Here is a 20,482-nt window from a genome sequence, read left to right on the forward strand (position 1 = left end):
AACTTGGAAGCATATATGGTAACTTAATTGCTTGTAATATTCTTCTTTTTTGTTTAAGACTCTAAAGTGTATGCATTTATACATTCTGGGAAAACAGCAGAGCGGTACTGTAACTAAACAGGTGCTAAATATGAGCTAGGCAAACCAAGTTTTGGTCTGAAATCTTGTTGGCTTTGAACAATAAAGATTGTCTCCAGTGAAGCCCCGTTTCTTCATATACCAGCCAAAATGTGCCAGGATATAGCAGGAAGGAGTGTCTGCAGAGAACCACTTTCGATGCATCCCAACCTTACAGTATATTAGAGCAGGGATAATTTTCATTAGGCTGTTGTCTTCAGCTTCTTATTTCTTCAGGAAGGGACTGAATACAGCAAAAATTGCCTTTGCTACATCTCAAATACACTGGCTTTGCCTCTTTGCTCCAGCAATGCTGAAAACCTGCCTTACCAACGCTGTATCAACCAATATTCCCCTCTCAGAGAAGGATTACCTTCTGCAAATTTCAGTTGGTTAAAATGACTGAACAATGAACACATTACGATCTCAGCAGACTGGAAAATACAGTCCCGAGTTTTAAGGGTCTGTTAATTAACATGTGCTGTAGCACAAAGTAATTTCTCAGGTCAGACAAATGCAGAACTACAGTGTGCTTAAAAAAAAAAGAGATGGAAATCTCAAAGCAAAGTTATTACATCCTACTTTGTTATCAGCTGATAGCCATTGATAGTTATCAATTTAATGGCTAAGTCATGTCTGTAACAGAGGCATTTTGTCATGGTAGCAGGAATGAAAGAGAATATAGTTAACTGCTCAAATTAAGACTACGGTGAATTCCTGCACTTCCCCTTGCTGTTCATGCTAAGTAAGGGTCTGTTTAAGTGCTCACTGAGCTTGTGTTGTGCTTTGTTTTCTTCTGGACAGTTCTGTCCCCTATTTTTTTTGTGTGGATTACAGGTTTAGATTCCTTTCTGATCATACCTGGTATCGTCACAACCGCATAGAAGTGGTGCAGGGTTGGCACAGGATAAGGCTGCAGGGAATCTGATCTGTCTCTCCCTAAGGAGCAGGCTCTGCTTCTTATTTTGCTTGTGGAAAATTCACACCTATAATTTCTCCATATTTGTTATTTTCCTGTTCTACATGATGGGAGTGGAAAGCGTTTACTGCAGCGACAGCACATTATTTGGGTGCCTTAAGTGCAAAAAATTCACTTTAAGGCCACATACATTTATATTCCTCTCATTAAATACAGTCCAAGAGGCACCTGTGTTTCACCTTGAAGGTTTTACTACATTGACACTTCAGCTGACGCTATAAAGCTTCCTCTGCATGTAAAAATATATCGAAAACTTAGCGTAGTAAATAACTGAAAGTTATTAGCAGCACTGAACAAGGCAACTAATAAGAAGGAGAGCCTTGCAGCACACACCTAAGTTAAACCCATGGTAAATGATAGCTTCCTTCATCATAAACCACTTCTCCCTGACTTGACAAAACGTTAACTTTCAAAATAAAAGTAAAAAAAGATGAAATAAAAAAAAAAAATGAGGAAAATAAATTGCTGGGGTAGGAGTGCTGGCAGAGAGCCACCAAGGTAAGAGAAATTCTGCCTTCTCTCACGCATTAAACTAACAAAACTCGGGATGAAAGAAACATGAAAACCAACGACACTTGTGACAGTTTTTGAGATCTGCATGGCTTGAAAGGAGGTATTTCATTTCAGAAAACTGAAAGATATGAGGCTCCTTATTTACGCCAGCCATTTTACAAACATACCTTTCTCCACACCTAAGAAAGTCTTTTTTGAAGCCTGGGAAATAGGCTGGGGGCGGGTAGAGGGTCTTCTACTTTGGTTCACCTAGAACACTAATTCTAAAAATCAGAGGTAGTTATAAATACAGAGATAGTGGCAAAATCGTACAGCAAGTCATGCCTGCCAAGCCATCATTCATCATAATGACATCATAACCTTGGAATGGAACAAAGTTTAAAGCTTTCATTTTTCTTTTTCTCTTTCTCTTGTCGCTGTCGTATAAAAAGAGCATTAGACACATCTGCTTCATAGCCCCGACTCCCCCACTGTCTGCAAGGAGAATGAATGCCTTGAGGGAAAACACCATTAAGAAGAAGAAGGAAAAAAAAAACGAGAGATGAAGCTGAAGTTGTAAGAGGTTATTTGAAATCCAAGCACATTGTTGAATCTGTTGATTGAAAAAGTAAAAGCAGGTGAAAAACGTGCTCAAATTTGATCTCTTGCAGTTATCACTAGCACTCACTGTGAACCACTCAGCCGAATGAGTTTTTCCACTGCCACGGGACGGCGTTCATAAGTAATCTTCATTGTCCTATTAACTGCGCCTACCTATTTGCTCTGAATAGGAAAGTTTCAATATCTTGTAGCAGAACTGAGAGAGATGATATTCAGCTCCCTTACAACTGGATGAAATCCATTATGATAAATAGACTTGTTCTGGTGTAAAACTGAGCTAGGCTGTCCTCTCAACTGAGCTTACCTGCTTCATTCTCATTCATCTGCCTTGAACTCTGGGGAACGGGTAAGTAGTTGAAAGGAAAGACATCCAAACAACAAGAGTGGTTTGCTTTTTTTTTTTCCTGGAGAAATAAAGGCCTGACGTAGTTTTTGCATAGAACTTATTTCCATCCTCAAGTTAGAGCAAATGTTCCTTACCACAGAGGTCAGTTGTGCAGCAAATTTGTCCAAGGTGCCTCCTGAGCTGTTTTTGGCAGAAGAGTCCAAGAACTCATTGACAGAGGAAGACTGAGCAGTGCCAGCAATTATTCTGCTGGGTGACAATGTTTGCTCCTGTAAGAGACGCATTCTTGAACCTAATATGGAAAAGACACTTCTCAAAACATAAAATTCCAAGCAGCACTTTGCTTACAGCGAGCAGAAAGAAACTAGACATTTGCAACCATGAGCTGGCTTTTGGCACCCTTCTGGATTTGCAAAAGGTAACCATGAAAGTTAAAAGGGATATAAACTATTCAGTCCCCCCAAAACCTTTTAAACTTCACAGATACAATTAACGTACTCCCTCAATACTTGGGCAAATGGAAACGATGACAACTCTGAGAAGAAACCCATCACCCTACGTTTAAGGATTAGGAAGAGGTGTTTAACCATGCAGACAAGTTCATTTTGTTATGGATACGCCGTATCCAAAGACTCGCACCACTGCAAGGAATCAAACCTGAATGTAAGCCAGAAAGCTTACAAGTAAGATACTTGTAAGTATACTCTTATAAGTATTGCTACCTGATAGTTTTTGCAGAAATTCTATCGTAAGAAAGGTTTAATTGCATTGAGTCACCACCCCTGGAGGTCTTTAAAAGACGTTTAGATTTAGAGTTTAGTGATATGATTTAGTGGAAGACTTGTTAGTGTTAGGTCAGAGGTTGGACTCGGTGATCTTGGAGGTCTCTTCCAACCTAGATGATTCTGTGATTCTGTGTGACACATCACATATTATGTGACTGAGAGGTCAGATAATACACACAATGGGAGTAGACCTCCAGTCCACGAGCATGTTTGTATACTAAATGTGGTTATTTTTCTTACTATACGCATTTATGAGAAAAGTTTCAACAGCCATCAGATGACTTGCTGCCTATACCTGTTTGTAGCTGCCAGGAAATCTGATGTTAAGGAGAGAGGAGACAGGACTTGAGATTCGTGGTCTGTTTCAGTCACAGTAAATTACTCATTTTGACATTGAGTAAGTAGAAGAGCCCAACCTTCAAAGGTGCAGGGCTTCATACTGCCAAAACTTCAGTGGGATTTCTGGCGCCCAGCATCCCAAATAATCAGTCTTTAGCATAAGTGTCCCTTTTCTCATTTGTAACATACAAATAGTAACGCATACTCCACAGGACTGCTGTGAGATATAATTAATGGCTGCATAGTACCAAGCTCCGTGGATGAAAGCTGCTAATGCAAGTAGAAAGCATTATCAGCTCTGCAATATATTAAATTTCTGCCATAAAAAGTTCGTAAAAAGAACTTATCTATTTTCTCCAGTATTTTTACTCTATACATGAGTGAAAGATCTTGCAGAGCAGCTCATTAAAAAAAGAATTAACAACCTATCATAATCTCGCAGAGCCAATCTTTCCCCTGCTACTATCTTACTAAAAATGTCCATATTAAAGACAACCTTGAGGCAAGTTTTTAAAAATAAATTCTTTCACACAGTCCATAAGAAGGAATGATCGCTAGAGATAGGATAGTTAAATTTATTTAAACACCTATAAATGCAGCTCTAAATGAATTTAATGGTGCATAGTAAATTTAAAAGTTACTTTATGGACAGCAGAATTACCAAAATCTAGTGCTATTAATGAAGTTTCTCTAACCGGTAACAAGCCACTCACTGAAAGAACATGGAGTCCTTTAAAGGAACTTCAGGTATGTACACACATATCTTCAAAAATACCACGATTACACACAAATCTTTTATCTTTAGTCCTTTTTTTTTTTTTTTTTTTTTTTTCCTTCTTTCCTGATAATCTAGTTAGGATTTTGATGGGTTTTATTGCCTCTCAGGACAAAAACATCTCCAGTGGTTTTAAGACAAATAAGTAACAAGACGATAGTCAGTAAGGCAAGGAATTCTTCCTCCTGACTTTAAACAAATGTGCTAGCTCTAGAAATGAAAATAAAATCTACATAGATTAAGATTAAATAAGATTCTTCAGAAAAAGTACCCACTGCTGTGGCACTGAGATGCCACAATATGAGTAGGAGCTTTTTCTTCTCCACTGGGAAATCAGTATTTATTAATTCTTTCAGGATACAAAATTACCTGAAATGATGAACTGATGAATTTTGCACTATCCTTTATTAACATTTTCAGACATTTTTGCTCTCCCTTCATCTACTTTTATTTGCAGCCTTCTGAGCCACACAGAAGGTCATGAATATTGGCTCTATGCTACTTCAGAAACTAATTACTCTCTGATTGCAATGGATCTAGCCAAGACAGCCATAAACCACGGAGGCTCTTAGAGGAAAGAGTTCACATAAATGAGCTTGTTTTTAGTCCATACTGTGCAACATCTTACGACTATAACATCAGTTTCTTATTTCTTTTTCTTCCATATTTTAGAGACCGTATTCTGCTTTTATCTCCGCTGGTAACCTGCCCTGTCTGGAATAAATCCATGGGCTAGAGCTGAGTTCTCTCAGTTCTCACAAGCTAATCTTAGTTATGCTGCAAGGGAGAGACTAGAAATGGACAGATGAGAGGTGAGTTGGCCACGACGGCTTTGCAGCACCATGTGCTTGGGTTAGGCTAAAGTAATCATGAGGCTCCAACCTTAGTGATTCAGGTAGTGAAAGGGTTGTTTTAAACACAGGGCCAATCACTGGGTTTATACCACAGGCTACCCAGCCGGATTCACACCACAGTGGGTATCCCCAAGAGTACTTTGGAGTAAATTTTTAAGTTGCCTTCATTCATCTTACTATCCTTGTTTTCATATACCTCTTTATGCTTCTGGCTATCCTGGGGGAGAGTGACAAGTAAGCTCGGAGTGCCATGCCCTTTTCTTGCTGCTCTTTGATGGGCACAAAGCTCTCAGCCAGGGACACATCTGGCTTGTGATTTATCTGGAGTGAATGGGAGATCCTCAGCCCAAAAGCATCCTCACTAGAGTCAGGCAACTCACTTTCTACATATTATTGCCTCAGGGCGCACAGTGCTGTAAAGGACGTGGAAAGATGTCCATTAAAGATTTACATCCCAGGGAAGAAAAAGCCCTGGAGACCCATTACAGAGAAGCGTAGAGCTTTCAGAGACAAGCAGTCTCACAGGTTGCATCATTCCCAGATTTTAAATCTTGTAACAAATAAGTAGGAATACTCTACTGATAGGAGCAGTAGCAGCATGTGCCCGGACACAGTACCTGTTCCTGCTTTGCTATGCAAGTCCTGACTGCTGTCAGAAACTGCAGGTGGCTCCAAACCCAGGTATGCCTTTATCAGGAAGCTCAGTTCTGTGAATGCCTCATCCAATTCATCTGCAGAAGGGGATAAGCGATTTCAAGAAAAACAACCTTTCTTCAGTACAAAGACGGAAAGCACAGAAGCCTGAGACAGAAATGCATTCGTAACTCATCTAGCTCTTCTCTTCGGGAGAAAAATCTTCATAAACAGCACATTCAATCAAATAATCTGAAATTCAGCTCAGTTCTAGCTTTCTGCACTCAACTAAGTATTCTCCTACAGTTTGCGTTTCTGTTTCATTTTTTTTTTTAAAAGCTATATTTAAATTGTAAGCTGCGTATTCTGTGATCCATATGCCCTCAACAATAACTATAAATAGTATTTTTCATACCACAATGATATACACATTTCACCATCACTGCGATGAACGACAAAATCACCTCCACAAAAGGGCACAAAGAGAATGAATTAGATTCCTCTCCGCCATCTGTTACTCTCAATCCCTAAATATCAAGAAGCAAACACTGGTTTTAATGAAGTATTGACCACTCACACATTCCCTGTCTCAGGCTGGGGGATTTGAACAAGTTACTAAGTAGAAGAGTCCTAAGAACAAAATCTTTGCAGCAGCCTCTCCTTTATAGTGAGGCTGCACATCAGCTGTCATTTCAGCACTTGAAAAGAGCCTATCTGCTCCACAGATAATTAGACCTGTTAGGTCAAAAGCACTTCTGACCTCTGTCCAGGAACCAACAGATAATTAGCACAGAACACTGCACGTCTGATTAGCATTCTCACAGGAGACAATACTTAGAGCTCCTGAGTTCAATTGTTTGGTTTGCTTTCTAGATGGACTTTAAGATAACTTGGACATAGCAGAGTAGCTCAGTCCTAACAGATCTGCAGAGCTTTTAGATTCTTAGGACAATAATTAACAAGGCAAATCAATCTATTGCTGTAAAAGTCCATCTATTGCTGCAATTTTAGGGGTCAGTTTTATAGTATGAGATTAACTCACCTGTGTTCACTACCGCATCAAAGTATCCTGGAAAATCCTGACTTATTTTGATGTACATGTCCACTCTGGATACTGCCTCTTCAATCTCTGGCCTGCTGAATAATCCTTTCCTCCGCAGATGTCCCTCATATTTTTGTTTGTTCACTGGTACCACCAAGATATATCTGGGTTCAAAGTAGGTATTTTTCAAACTGCGCACACCCTTTAAAATCAAACAGAGAAATACAACGTTTCATTCCCGAGACTGAGTGGCTTCTGAACGTATAGCTGAGCTTGGGACAACTCTGTTCTGAATCCAAAGTCTCACATCTGGCACTTTACAAAAGAAGCAAGTTCAAAAGGATACCTGTGTCTGCATGCCAGGACCTTCAAAAGACAATGTCTTATTAAATGATGCACATAATGGTACCAATCGGGAATTTACAAGTTTTCCTTTGCACCAATTCATATTTTAAAGAATCTTTTCTCTCTCCCTCTACACATATAAAACAGAAAATTGTAATCACGTAGCCCTGTAACATGGTATCGCCACTGCTTGCGACAGGCCACAAGACTCCCCCCCACGTGGTTCAAGACTTCAGGACTCAGCCTTGTCCTGCTGTCTGAAAATTTCTTTGTTTGACTTGCCCGTATCTTTGTTTTACTTGGCTTAGCTGTGACAGCAATTCCTCTTGTTGACCAGGTGGCTTTATCTAATTTGTTTTACTTTTATCTGTGTGTGGTAAAGCCATAGTTTTATATAGATAGCTGTTACAAGCCCTTGTTCCAGGTAGAATGAGATGTTTATGACTCAACGTAATAACTTAGTGTGGATAAATACAGGCCTGGCATGATAGCAGAGACCTTGAGAAGTGGAGACACAGGACGATGTAAAGGAGTACAGGCATGGAACGATAAGACAAGGGGCACGGGCTTGACACCAGAGACCTCACAGCTATAAACATGTCAGTAAGGGGCAGTTAAAAAATACAGACCTGAGGCTGGACAAAACTGGTTTTAGGGCAAAAAAGAAGAAATAGTGTCTGGCATAATAAACGCTGTATAATAAATTCAGATGTAACCTGGGGCTGCAGACCAATGAATAATGAGAAAGGTGTAAATGTGTATTACCAAAAATATAAATAAGACCTCAAAAGGATCTCGGGAAGAGAAGAAGAAACTATCAACACAAATATCCTTCCAGCAAAGGACCTGGATGTTTACAATTCATTGTAACCCCCCACCCCAGTAACAGCAGCAAAGGGAAACCACCAACCTTAGAGCCCAAGGGTGCAGTGAAAGGGTGGGCCTAACACCATGAAAACATGCTGAAATCAAGGAGTGTGTGTTACAGTTTTCATTGTATTACAAATTGTGACTTTTTCAGTGTATAAGTACTCTAAATTATTCTACTTCTTCCTGTAATAATTAGATCTAGACTAATAATGATTAGGCAGTTAATGTTTCTTTTTCTGACCAAGAAATAATTAAAAAAAACTAAACAAATTGTATGTCCCAGAACTACACAGGAATAGGAAGGCAGCCCATCAGTAGTTTGGGATGGTTTGAGGAGGAGATATAAAAAAAAAAAAAAAGAGATACAGAAAGCTCCTGGTGTGCCCAACAAATCTGTTAACAGAGACGAGGGGGTGACTGTCTAATATGAAATAAAGTGGCCTTAGAATACAGAATGGGAAAATGGAGGAGCTGATACCATTTGAAACCAACGAGATACTTGGAAAATTAAATTTAAAAAGGTGTAAAATTTGAGTTTGCTGAAATTGAATATGAGGTCAAGAATGATCGAAGGGCTGCCTGAGTTGAAGATGCCCATTCATTTAATTTAGCTCCATCTCTTTAGTTTACAACACGGGGTTACAGAAAAGATGCAACTAGCATTTTATCTTGCTTCCTTTGACTCCACAGCCTAAATGGCTGGATAATCAGCAATAGGAGTAATGGAGAGTGGTCTCTGGCAGGAGCTATGGTGTGCTCCCATTTCTGGAAGCACAACGAGCCACGTGAGCCACTCTGTCACTACACCCTTGTACGATCTGCCCACACAGATCCTTCAGCTACTATCGAGATATTCATGGCTAGACAAGGAAAGGAAAAGCACTGCAAACGTGCTTTCTGCAGTACACACTGTGTGTCAGAAGTGCAGCAGCTTCACAAGTTGCAAGTGTGGGCTCAGCAAGATTTTACTGTTAAAATTTGTGTCAGTCTCCTTTATCGGTAAAAGATATACTGTAGATTAAAGGGAATGAACAGCTCTAAATTTTTAGTCTCAACCCATGGACCATAATTAAAATTTCTTTTAATAGTGCCAAATCACTTTTGTTATGAGCCTAGCAGAAGATAATGGAGTTGGATAACTTCTATTCACATACATAACTCACTGTTATTGTTTCTCATCTGCTAGCAGAGTCCACAGTGATACAAGACTGCGCATAATTACTACGGGATCCTGAAACTTCATTGACAAAGGAGTTTCTTAGCTGTCTGTCCATGACAACAGCTTCAGTAACATCCAATAAAAAAAATATGAACACTGTCCATGTCACTGGGCTAACCTCCTTATGAATAAACATGAATTTCCATTAAATTCTTTCTCCTAAATTATTTGATAACACATCTACTTGGTGAAGAAGTGACAGTTTTAAAAGGCACCCCGCTCCATCATATTTCATCTTCTCCTATTTTTCTTCCCTTGTAAATTCAGGGTCTGCCTGGCAAGACAACAAACATATTCGATGCCTATTGCAATCAGTGGAGACTGAAGGTGATTCACAGTTCTGACAAGACAGGGGGAAAAGAAGAAACGGAACTACACAGAGATTCAAAGTAACAGGCCCTTAAGAGCAGGACTGCACACTGAATTGTTGACCATTTGAGCAAGGAGCTACTAATTTATTTATTCATTTTTAGCTCTGACACGCTGCTATTCAGTTATTTGTATGTTCCTGTGCAAGCCAATAAACACGTACAGACTCTTTGACATACAAAGGATCTAAAAGTCCCTACAAACACTCAGCTTCTTTTCTAAAAACTAGTTTTTCAACCATCAGTTTCACAAACAAACTAATCATCCTATAATGAATGAAATTTAATATCAGCAAATAACCCAGCAACAATCAGTACCATATTTTGGGCACTCTGTAGAGTGTCTCATTCTAGAAGCTCATATAGATGGAGCTTATTTTGTAGGAACAATTTGGAAGGAAATGAAGCCTGCCTTTCATTTTTGTCACCTCAGTCCCTAGCTAGCAAGCCTTCGTCTAAGATAATGAAAAGTACTTAATTAGAAAATTAGCTAAAAAGTTATTCTTTGGGGATTCCAGCAGACAGGTTTTGATACTTTGTCATGACATCGTTTCCTAATGCAGCCGCAGGCTCCTGAGATTCTGCCATCTGTGCACATGCACCCAACAAATCTCAGAGAGGGTGAAGTAATCCCTCGCAGGGATCGCATCGTTTAACAGTTCTGCCCCAAATATCGTCTCTGGCTTGCATGCATCCTCCACTGCTTCACTGGAAAGGAGAAGCATGACATCCTTTTATGGGGGGTTTCGTAGGCGTGCAGCTCTAGAGCAGTTCACCTGTAAGCTGGGGATAGGTGGACAGGACATGGATGAAGAGCTGAGGGTACTGTGATGGAAATAGTGGTGCCATGGCGGGGAGATAAGGCTACTGAAATTGAAAAAACTGACTAAGAAATTTTAAGAAGCCATCTGGAGGACAGATCTGACTAAATGTGGGTATCTATGCTAGGTACTGTTCATGTACTGACCATGGAGAGCTACTTGATGCATGCAGAGGAGTTAAAGATACAGTTTATCTGACTAAACAGCTGCATCTCCAGTGACACTAACACAGCCCACACAGCTCATCCAAACCTATCGGCAGCAGTGGCAGCTGGGCAGAAGGCCATCGGTGCCTCTTATGTCACTAAGTTGCTATGTCTAGGCTGCTGAAACAAACCTTAGTCAAAGTGCACGATTTTTTCCCCAGCAGAGTTCTCACAAAAGAACGTCTTCAAAAACGGATAAGCAATATGCAATCCTTACCTCTATTTCTAAGTGAACACAGGTTGCCAGGCCCTCTCTGGCAATTGATTCCACAGTGTCTCTTCCGAGGCCGTAGTAATAGCCACTGTATTTAAAGGTTGCTATAAACTTCCCCTGAAATTCAAAACAGCGAGCACAATGACAATAGGAAATATTGTAATGAAAACAACTTTCTTAAAGGAGAGTAATCGCTGGGGACTTCCTCTCTTTCTCTTCCAGCAAAGTTTCTCCCTGCCTAAATCATCAATACTAATGAGGCCAATGGGAGCACAAAATTTGCAGAGAAGAGCAGAGAAGGGCCTGCAGGGTAGGGGCTCGTGCATTGTTCATGGATAATAAAACACCAGTGCCTTGAAAACAAGCTGCTGACAGGTTACAGCTTTCATTGGTTATTCATTCACGCTGTAAAGAAAGTGAGATCTAAAGCAAAAGGGGCATCCTTCTTTTGACATTACATCAAACCATACGGCTACGTCACATAAAACAGAAGATGCCAAAGAACAGAGAACAGAAACAATCCTGCAAGAGGAATGCATAATTGGCCAAAAAATTTCAAAGTTAATAACTGACAACTGAAAATTGGGTTCCCAGTAGTATGTCTAGAGAAATGAAGGCAGATTATATTATTTTAAACTCCTCGATTGCTGAGAGTTACCGTTAAGAACCAGATCAGTTGCTTAACACTGTGTTGGCTCCCCTGTTTGTATATGTACAAATAATGAGCTCTGTTGTGGCTTTTCATGCCAAAGATTTTATTGCAGGCAGCAAAAGGCATCAGAAACAGTAGCTGGAGGCACAACCGCCTTCAGAGGGGAACACAATGCCTTTAGGGGGACAGAAGGGGAAATCTGCTAAACTTTAGAAGACTGCATTCCCTGCAGGGTTTCTGGAAGATTGGGAGAGAGAAAAAAAAAAAAAAAAAAAAAAGATGGCAGTTATTTCATCAGTTTTTGCTGCTGGCACCCACACTAGATACTTGCATAGGCAAATAAGCTTCTTTCTACATTATAATACTGTCTAAAAATTCCTGCTGACCACTGTGCCAATTTAATGGTTTCTATAAGTGTATACAGAAGAAAAAAACAATATAAACGTTCAATGGATTTCTGGTCAGTGTGTATGCACCTAAGCCACGTAACTGTGAGTGAAAGGGCATGCAAACAAAGACACAAACTTCGCAAAATAAAAAAATAACATCAGACTTAGATGGAAAAGTTGAGTTCACACTGACTGTAGGGAAACGGGCCTAGCAGAATACACTAGTCAGGTACTCACTGTGTTCAACATTTTGTCAAATGCTTCTTGAGAAACGAAATAGTAATCAAGTCTGTTTTCTTCACCAAAGTAAGCTGCCCTGGTGGTATGACAGGGACTGGAAGATATATAGTATAATAAAGAAATGACCTGTTTTCAATCACAGAAGCAGCTACGGAATAGGAGGGGGGAAAAGGGAGAATGCTACAAATCATTTTATTTTTAAGAAGAGAAGAAATATGAGAAATATAAAGAGGCGCAAATCATACCACTAATGCTGCATATTTGAAAGATTAACCCATAAATACACAAAAAAAGTTTAAATGTAACATTACATTTTGGCTATAAATCCCCTCCAACCCGGGATAGCCTGAGCTGAAGCCGTCACAGGGCCCTGTAATAGAGAAATGCCGAAACCATTTTTCTCCAGTGATGGCAGCTTGTGAATGATATAAAGTAGAACCCTAAATATGGGAAGGGAGACTAGGAGTTAGGCTGACCTCCAAGGTTAAGAAAGAGATATAAAGACCAATCTTTAAATAGCGCCACATTATTAAGGGGAGAAACAATTCCCAAACAAGGGAGGTAAGTGGGACACAAGGCAGGAAAAGTAATTGCCTGCCACCACATAAGGATAATAGGAGAAACCTCAGATATGTGAACTAACTACCAGCATGAAACACTAAAACAAAACAGAACAGAACCAAAACAACAACAAAAAATGGCTAAGAGAGTGCACGTAGCAACTTTGGATTAAACTACTGAGTAGCCCATGTTCTTAGGAATTTTGCTAATGTTGTTCTTAGGGTTTTGCTAATTGTTTCTGGTTTGGCTTTAAATTTTACATTGTAGGATGCCAGGAACAGAAGTGATGGGGAACTCTAGCATGGATTCATGCTGAGAACATTTAATCTCCTTGACTTTTGTTGGACTATCCTGGAAAACATGGAAAAAAAATATATATCCCACCTGCTAGTATACCACCTACTAGGCTTACCCACATTGCCACGTTTTTTGCTTGATGATAATGCTACACTGAAAATACAGTTATTTAACACTTTTTTCCTATTCCCCAAGGCATGGGGACTTCTAGAAATACAATTTATTTCCCTGGTTTTCTTGCTTTCTGAGAATTTTCCTAAGAAAATGGAAAAGTATATAAAACCAACAGAAAACAAAAAACAGAACAAAAAAAAACACACAAAACCAACTCTTTTTTTCCTTTATATTGAGATCTAACAGTGAACAAATTGATTTTGGTTCATTTATTTAAGACAGTGGAGTTATAAGCCACTAAGAATTTTAGTTTATAACATTGAGCTTGACAGATCTTAATTATCACAGCATTAGAGGGTGACACTTTTTTATCATGAAGATACGGCAAATGAGGACAGTGCTACTCATGGACTCTGTAAAATTTCACTTCAGAGGCTTGATTATTTTTTTTTTTTAGATATTATGAATGCATCCACCTTTAAAGGTCAATCTTGAGTACTACCCAGATGGTTTGAGGGTCCAATTTCACTTTATTTTTTGAAACACTTTTAAACGTTACAACCCTTTTTAATTGCGAGGCCATGTTTACATTCAAACTGCCAGGGTATGTTGCATGAAATACATTTTTAATGAGTGGAATGTTTGAAATTTAAAAGAGTAAGCCATAAAATTGCTTAAATCTCCACTGAATAATTAAAATACAACTTTGCTTTATGGTTGCAATTTTCTGCTCTGTTAAGATTCTGTCTCTATCCCCTTTTCTTCCCCTCATGCATAAAACTTTCAGGAAATAAAACACACAGTATAAAAACAATGCTCCTAAAAAACAACACACAGAGCTTGAGAAATTTCAACTGGCATTCAGTTAGTTTGTAATTTCTCGTCTAGTGATTCAAAACATAGCAGTATCTTTAAAGAAAGCGAAAAAGATATTTTTCCAGTCCCATAACTTCTCAGATCTTTTCTTAAAACATCCTTTTGTTTTGCCAGTGTAATGACTTAATTCAGCATGCGGCTATAACCTGAGTGCACTGCAGACGTGTAGGCTGCTCCACTGTGGAGTATTACATTAGAGAAGAAGGCTACTACTAGACAGCCCATCAACGTGCAGGTCGTGGCCCTGATGCTAGGAACTCTGAGGAATTATTCTTGTAAATACACAAGCCCACGGTGCTTTTCTTGCAGCTGACTTACTCAGTACATAGGAGTGCACAAATAGGGGTCCAAGACATGGTAAATGCTATTATACATATGAAATCATGGTCAAAGTATGATAAAAAGTGGATAAAATTGTGTAATTATAAAAAAAATAAAAAAAGAGAAAATAGAGGGGAGACAAAATAATTAGTATACAGGATTTCAGATCGGACGCATGCATCATAGGCAGGACCGATGAAAGTTATGTATCGTGAAGAATGGGATGGGTGGACACAAGGAACAGCTTTCACCACCTAATTTTAGGTGGCAGATAGCAGTGATCTAACTTAGCCAGAATTCCTGTCTAGTGTGTACTGAAAATAGCCATACAGCTCAGGTAAGTGTTCCACAAAGGCTGGATCTTCCCTTGAAAGAGCTAGTTTCTCTCCACTAAATACCCAGGAAGCCCAAGGCTGCAAGGATCCTAATTCAGGCCTTTCCAAGAGAGAAAATTAATCCTCCCAGCAGGTGGTGAAGTCTGAAAGGTGCTATTTGCTTTGATAACACTACTTGCAGGATAATAAACTGGTCCAGCAATTGCGCTTGCTTCCTCGCCTAGCTTCAGGAGGCAGCGTGCACATGCATGCTAATGTGTTTACACGCATGTACATTCCAAAAATTAAGAGAAATCTATACATATCTAAACAGATGTTTAGGTTGAGGGGCATATGTGAGCAGAAAGAGAACAGATCAATAAAAGGAGCTCTAAATGACACTTTTTGTTTGCTTCTTTGCGGTTCACCTTTGAAAAGAACAAGATAATTTAAACGGCTTTTCTTTTTAAGAAAGTATTTGATGGCTTCAGGCAATCAGGCACTGGGAAAGGATTAAATGCATAGCAACAAACATTTATGGGTTGTCTTTAACTTTTAACTTCTTAAAAAAAAAAAGAAAGAAAAAAAACAGGAGCAATTTCAGCCTTGATCACTTTGTGTTCTTTTAACCTTAAGGAGCAAACTTACCCAAATCTGAAGAAATTATTGAACTGTCTGCAGATCCTGTGAGTAAGCTCTCTCTTACCACAGGCTAGAGGTCCAACTAATACCAGCATGGGGTAGGGAGCATCAAGACTAGGTAGAGTGCTACAAGAAAGGAAAACAAGGAGCCATTATATTACGAACAAATAAAGTCTTCAGCAACTTTGTATAAAGCCTCTGTGGAGACTTCATCATCATTTTGACTAATCTCATCTGTCTATCACACTGTTCACATTGTTCGCAGCGTAGACAAAAATTGTGAGAAGTGTGTGCTCAGTTTGATATGTTCCAAACACAAAAATAGCACAAACTACCACATTAAAGACCCCTGCGTCTCTTTTGCCAAAGGAATAATGTTATGTGTACTATAATCTTTTCTGATTTATAGTCTTTTCTAAAGCTCCCTCTGCAGTTACAGTATTGCTGGGTTTTGTTTAAGAGTTTTCCGATTCTATTGCAGGGATGGTAATATTTTAATGATCAGCATAATAAGCCTGGCATGAACCTGGACTCAATCCCACAAACCTGTATGCACTCCTGCATATGATCTTGCTGACTTCCACGGCCTTGCCAGATGAAGGTGGCAATTTGTAAAGAGCTCTTCAATTCAGTATGATGAAAGACACTAAGACCCTTAAAACTCCTCCGAACACAAATAACACTACAATGAAAGAAAGCAAAGTGTTGCAAAAATACAAAGCCTTCACTTAGGCTCCATTTTCTCCATGCTGAGCAGATGGTTAGATCACCGAGGTTCCACTTCCAGCTGTAAAGACTAGAATAAATGGCATTTTTGCACTTCTGAAAGTCCACCAATTGAGGCATCTAAAAATGGAATGCAACTTTGGACTCTCATTTTTAAACCTCAGCTAGACTGTAAGATCTTGCCACTTGATGACGTGTCAGAAATAGTTGGGATCATTTCAAAACCACTTAATTTTAACTAATGAGTAGCTTTAACTCGATTTAAATTTTAAAGTGGAAGAAAAACTCCTCTGCGCATTAAGAGTACATTTAATGTTATTTAAAACAGGTGAAGGCAAATTCCTGAAAACAGATTTTCTTTCTTTTAACTTTTCCCTTACAAGTGCCTAGCTCCGTAAGAACTGATGATAATCCTCCAATACAAGCATGGGGGAAAAAAATCACAGTAATGGCTTTCCTCCTATTTTAGGTGCAGCAAAACAACTCTATTTCCTACCTGATTATATGTACATAATAGGGCTTGATGTTTCAGAAGCACTACGATAATAATGCAATTCAGTCTCCTAATTCTCCTATGGAGTAGGTAAGTGCTACCCTCTCAGAAGAAATAGCAGACGCGCCTAATAAATTGACCGGCTCAAGGCTGTACACATGTGCTGTTACTAAACTGTAAAATTAATCTAGATCGTGGTCCAGTGTTCCTTTCTCTAGACTATTTGAAAGCAAGAGAGCAGCAGAACCCCTGGGAGACTGAAGGTATTTTCCTCACTGTGCTGATTTGGTGACATTTACAAAACAAAAAACAGCATTAGCACAACAAGCTTATTAGCACAATATGCTTGGGATTCTAATTCCCTTTTAAATAAATTCCCATTGCTGGAACAGAGGAACACATCCTCAAATTCCTTGGGTTTATTATGCCATGGAGAACTTTTACATAATACAATCTCTCATTACATCACCACTTACCGATTGTCAAAAGATAACCTAAAAGCTTTCTTTTTCCTATAATTTGTAAGCAGATTGTGGTAAAGAGTCCTTAGCTGATTTAATGTTCATCTTTCAACTTTTTTTTTTTTTTTTTTACTTTGGTGAGTAGAACAATACACTGCCATGCAAGATTAATAGGTCTCAAGGCCAGAAGGGACTACTGCCATCGGCTAGTCAGCCCCCCTCATCTCACTGGCTACAGGATTTCCCCGAATCAGTTCTTGTTTCAAGCCTGATACCTGGGGTTCTGTTAGAGCATATTTAAATTACAATGTCCTATTTTAAATGTCACATGCATTTACAGTCAGGGTAAACTATACATAATATTGTGCAGTGATGTGTTGCCACGCAATTAAAGAATCACAAGGCACGCAGAGAGAGGCAAGGGCGTAAGAAACAATGTTTTCTGACCGGAGTATGCAACAATATCACTTTTTCCTTTGATGTCAGTCTTTATTTTTTAGTGGAAATATTACTAAACAGAATTAATTATCTCATCTAAAGAGATAGATGCAAATGAACTATACCAATCTGGTTCCAATAGTGTAGAAGACTAACTCATCATCATTAGGAGGATTTCATTAATGACTGTGTTGTGTGTTTTCCAGCTGAGCATGGGCAAACATTCAAGGCATCATTAACAATTTTGGTCAGTACCATAAATACTGGTCTGCGTGTTTACATGTTTGTATCTACAGTACCACTGACAGGAGACAGAATCGTTTCTTTCCAGCAATGAAGATGCACAAACACAATCCAATAAACAAATATTTAAATAGGGGCTATGTCTGCACTGGAAAAAAATCCATGCCTTCAGGTAAAACTATTGTGTTTTACTTTCTGAAAAAAAGAAATCTCCAATCCTGCAAGACAGTCAATAACTGCTTGGCATTTTTTTATAGGCTGAAGAGCCTTCTCAGAGCTATCATCACCACAGGGATGGTATCTATCTTTCATGCTCAAGCCCATAAAAAAAAAAAACACAAGACACGCAATACAGATACTCTAAAAATTTAAACTGAGTTGCTAAATCATGAATCTTAATCATGAATCTCATGTGTTCAGTTTTGGGCCCCTCAGTACACGAAAGACAGAGGCCCTGGAACATGTCCAGAGGAGGGCTATGAAGCTGGTGAAGGGCCTGGAGCACAAGTCCTATGAGGAGTGGCTGAGGGAATTGGAACAGAGGAGGCCACGACGATGCTGAAGGGGCTGGAGCCCCTCTGCTGTGGAGCCAGGCTGAGGGAACTGGGGGTGCTCAGCCTGGAGAAGAGAAGGCTCCGGGGAGACCTCACAGTGGCCTGCCAGGGCCTGAAGGGGCTGCAGGAAAGCTGGGGAGGGACTCTTTGGGTGTAGGGATAGAACAAGGGGGAATGGCATTAAACTGAAGAAAGGTAGATTTAGATTAGATATAAGGAAGAAATTCTTCACTCAGAGGGAGGTGAGGCCCTGGCCCAGGCTGCCCAGAGGAGCTGTGGCTTCCCCATCCCTAGGGGTGCCCAAGGCCAGGCTGGATGGGGTTGGGGGCAGCCTGGGCTGCTGGGAGGTGTCCCTGCCCATGGCAGGGGGCTGGAATTGGGTGGGCTTTGAGGTCCCTTCCAACCCAAAGCATTCTAAATGGTGCTAAGACAGGCTGTTGGGCACAAAAGCTGATCTCAACAGCCACTGTAGTTGATATAATTACAAACCACAAATACGTCACAGTATCTTCCATCATGGTGTGTCAAAGCACCTTCCCAACTTTTACTAAGCAAGTATCATAACCCATCTGTAGAGCAGCAAAGTATGGTGACTTCCATTTTCTAGATGAGAAATGAGACAGAGAAGTCACCTGGCATGACAACAGCAACGTCAGAAAGGGAACATTGATTTGTCTCTCCCTTCTGTGCTTTAAATGGCAGTCAGCATCATCTCCTCCCACAGGCAAGAAGTCGCTGGACTTCCTTAAGTACAAACTGGAAAGTTTCACTGTATGAATAGAAAACATGCCCCAAAGCCACAAAATAAAGCCGTTTTGCTCACAATGGGATGCCAGTAGTGTGAAGAGGAGTAAGCGGGATAGGAAGAAATATTTTACAGCTCCCTTCTCTCTCAAGAGACTTTCAGATTGCCTTTGGGTATTGATAGAAATTTTCCATCTTTCATTTATGGTGCAAATGACCATCTGTTTCAACAGATTGTTTAAAAGAAATAGAGTTGTGGACAATCTGTCTCAGACTTCAGAGGTGAATGAGTACCTCCATTTCATAATCAATTTCAACCAAACAAGATTTGCCTAATTTCCAGACTGCGAACAAAATACTGTGGAACATCTCTTCATTAGATTAATTGAAAGGTGGGAGAGGGACAGAAAAATGTCCCTCTAAATATGACAACATATTCTGCTTTACTTGAGTGCCACCCTCAGGAGCAGACGTGAAGTGGAGGTAAGCTTACCTGTCAAAGATTCGCTGGGGCTGCAGCATGCTATACATAATCTGAGTCATATGATCGTTAGCAGCAACAACTTCTGGAGGAGGATCGTATTTATTCACAGCATCAACCTGTTTCCAGAGTTTAGGAGCAAAAAAAAAAAAAAAAAAAAAAAAAAAAGGAGTAGTGATGTAACTGTTCCCAGCTGTAATATGCTTCTCAGATCACTATGAATAATGATGGCCTCGTGTTTATGAGGGTCAGTCTTCATATTTGGCTTGTCTATAAGCACTCCGCCACATAAATCTTTTCAGGAGATTTAAACACGATTTGATAGATGGATGGAAGGTAGCCAGAAGTAGTTCACCATCATTAATATATTCAACCTTTTGCTGGAAAGAAAACAGGATGCTACACAAGATATAAAGTAATTCTGCTTGGGTTTTAATTATCCATTAATTTGCATCCTTTCATGCTAGTGGAAGATGCCAAATAAAATCCTTAGGGACCAAAGCCATTCATTTATTTGTTAGAAGAGGAACAGAATGGGCATTAATAGTGTAAGCAAACTGCAGTTTTCTCCTGACAATGCATTTCTGTCTTTCCTAGGAGGAAAAGCATTTGAACTCCAAGGATTCCACCCATTCATTCTCTTAAAATTCTATTGAGGGTACTGACCTCTATTGGGCTGTATTTATTTATTTTTTATTATTAATGTTATCCACTCCTAGAACATCCTGAGGAGAGGATTTTCTGAAATAACTTCAAACATCCAAAAGTTAATGCTCGTCTAGATCAGTCATCTAGGCTTACTTTTACAGTCCATAAAGAAAGAAAGATTTATTTAATGGATTCAAAATGTTGTTGGAAGGAATGCAGATTGACGCATAAGAAAGAATAAGATCAACATCTCGGGTAGGTG

The 20,482-nt window shown here is 39.5% G+C and overlaps 1 protein-coding gene across 8 annotated transcripts in view; it reads right to left on the reverse strand.

Annotated features, from left to right (window-relative positions):
- Nucleotides 1–20,482, reverse strand: part of LRGUK (leucine rich repeats and guanylate kinase domain containing) — a 48,834-nt gene that overhangs the window by 12,131 nt on the left and 16,221 nt on the right. For all 8 annotated transcript variants that reach the window (XR_004755286.1, XM_035342869.1, XM_035342861.1 and 5 more), the window contains exons 10-16: nucleotides 19,585–19,691; nucleotides 15,439–15,558; nucleotides 12,305–12,401; nucleotides 11,030–11,143; nucleotides 6,984–7,185; nucleotides 5,926–6,039; nucleotides 2,690–2,847 (exon numbers count right to left, since the gene is read on the reverse strand). Coding sequence is in view for 7 of the 8 variants with exons in the window: in XM_035342869.1 (XP_035198760.1) it covers nucleotides 2,690–2,847; nucleotides 5,926–6,039; nucleotides 6,984–7,185; nucleotides 11,030–11,143; nucleotides 12,305–12,401; nucleotides 15,439–15,558; nucleotides 19,585–19,691 (912 nt within the window). In the remaining variant the exon portion in view is untranslated. The remainder of the gene's footprint in view (nucleotides 1–2,689; nucleotides 2,848–5,925; nucleotides 6,040–6,983; nucleotides 7,186–11,029; nucleotides 11,144–12,304; nucleotides 12,402–15,438; nucleotides 15,559–19,584; nucleotides 19,692–20,482) is intronic.

The sequence above is a fragment of the Oxyura jamaicensis genome, chromosome 1 (assembly GCF_011077185.1).
Source record: "Oxyura jamaicensis isolate SHBP4307 breed ruddy duck chromosome 1, BPBGC_Ojam_1.0, whole genome shotgun sequence".
Taxonomy (NCBI): Eukaryota; Metazoa; Chordata; class Aves; order Anseriformes; family Anatidae; genus Oxyura; species Oxyura jamaicensis.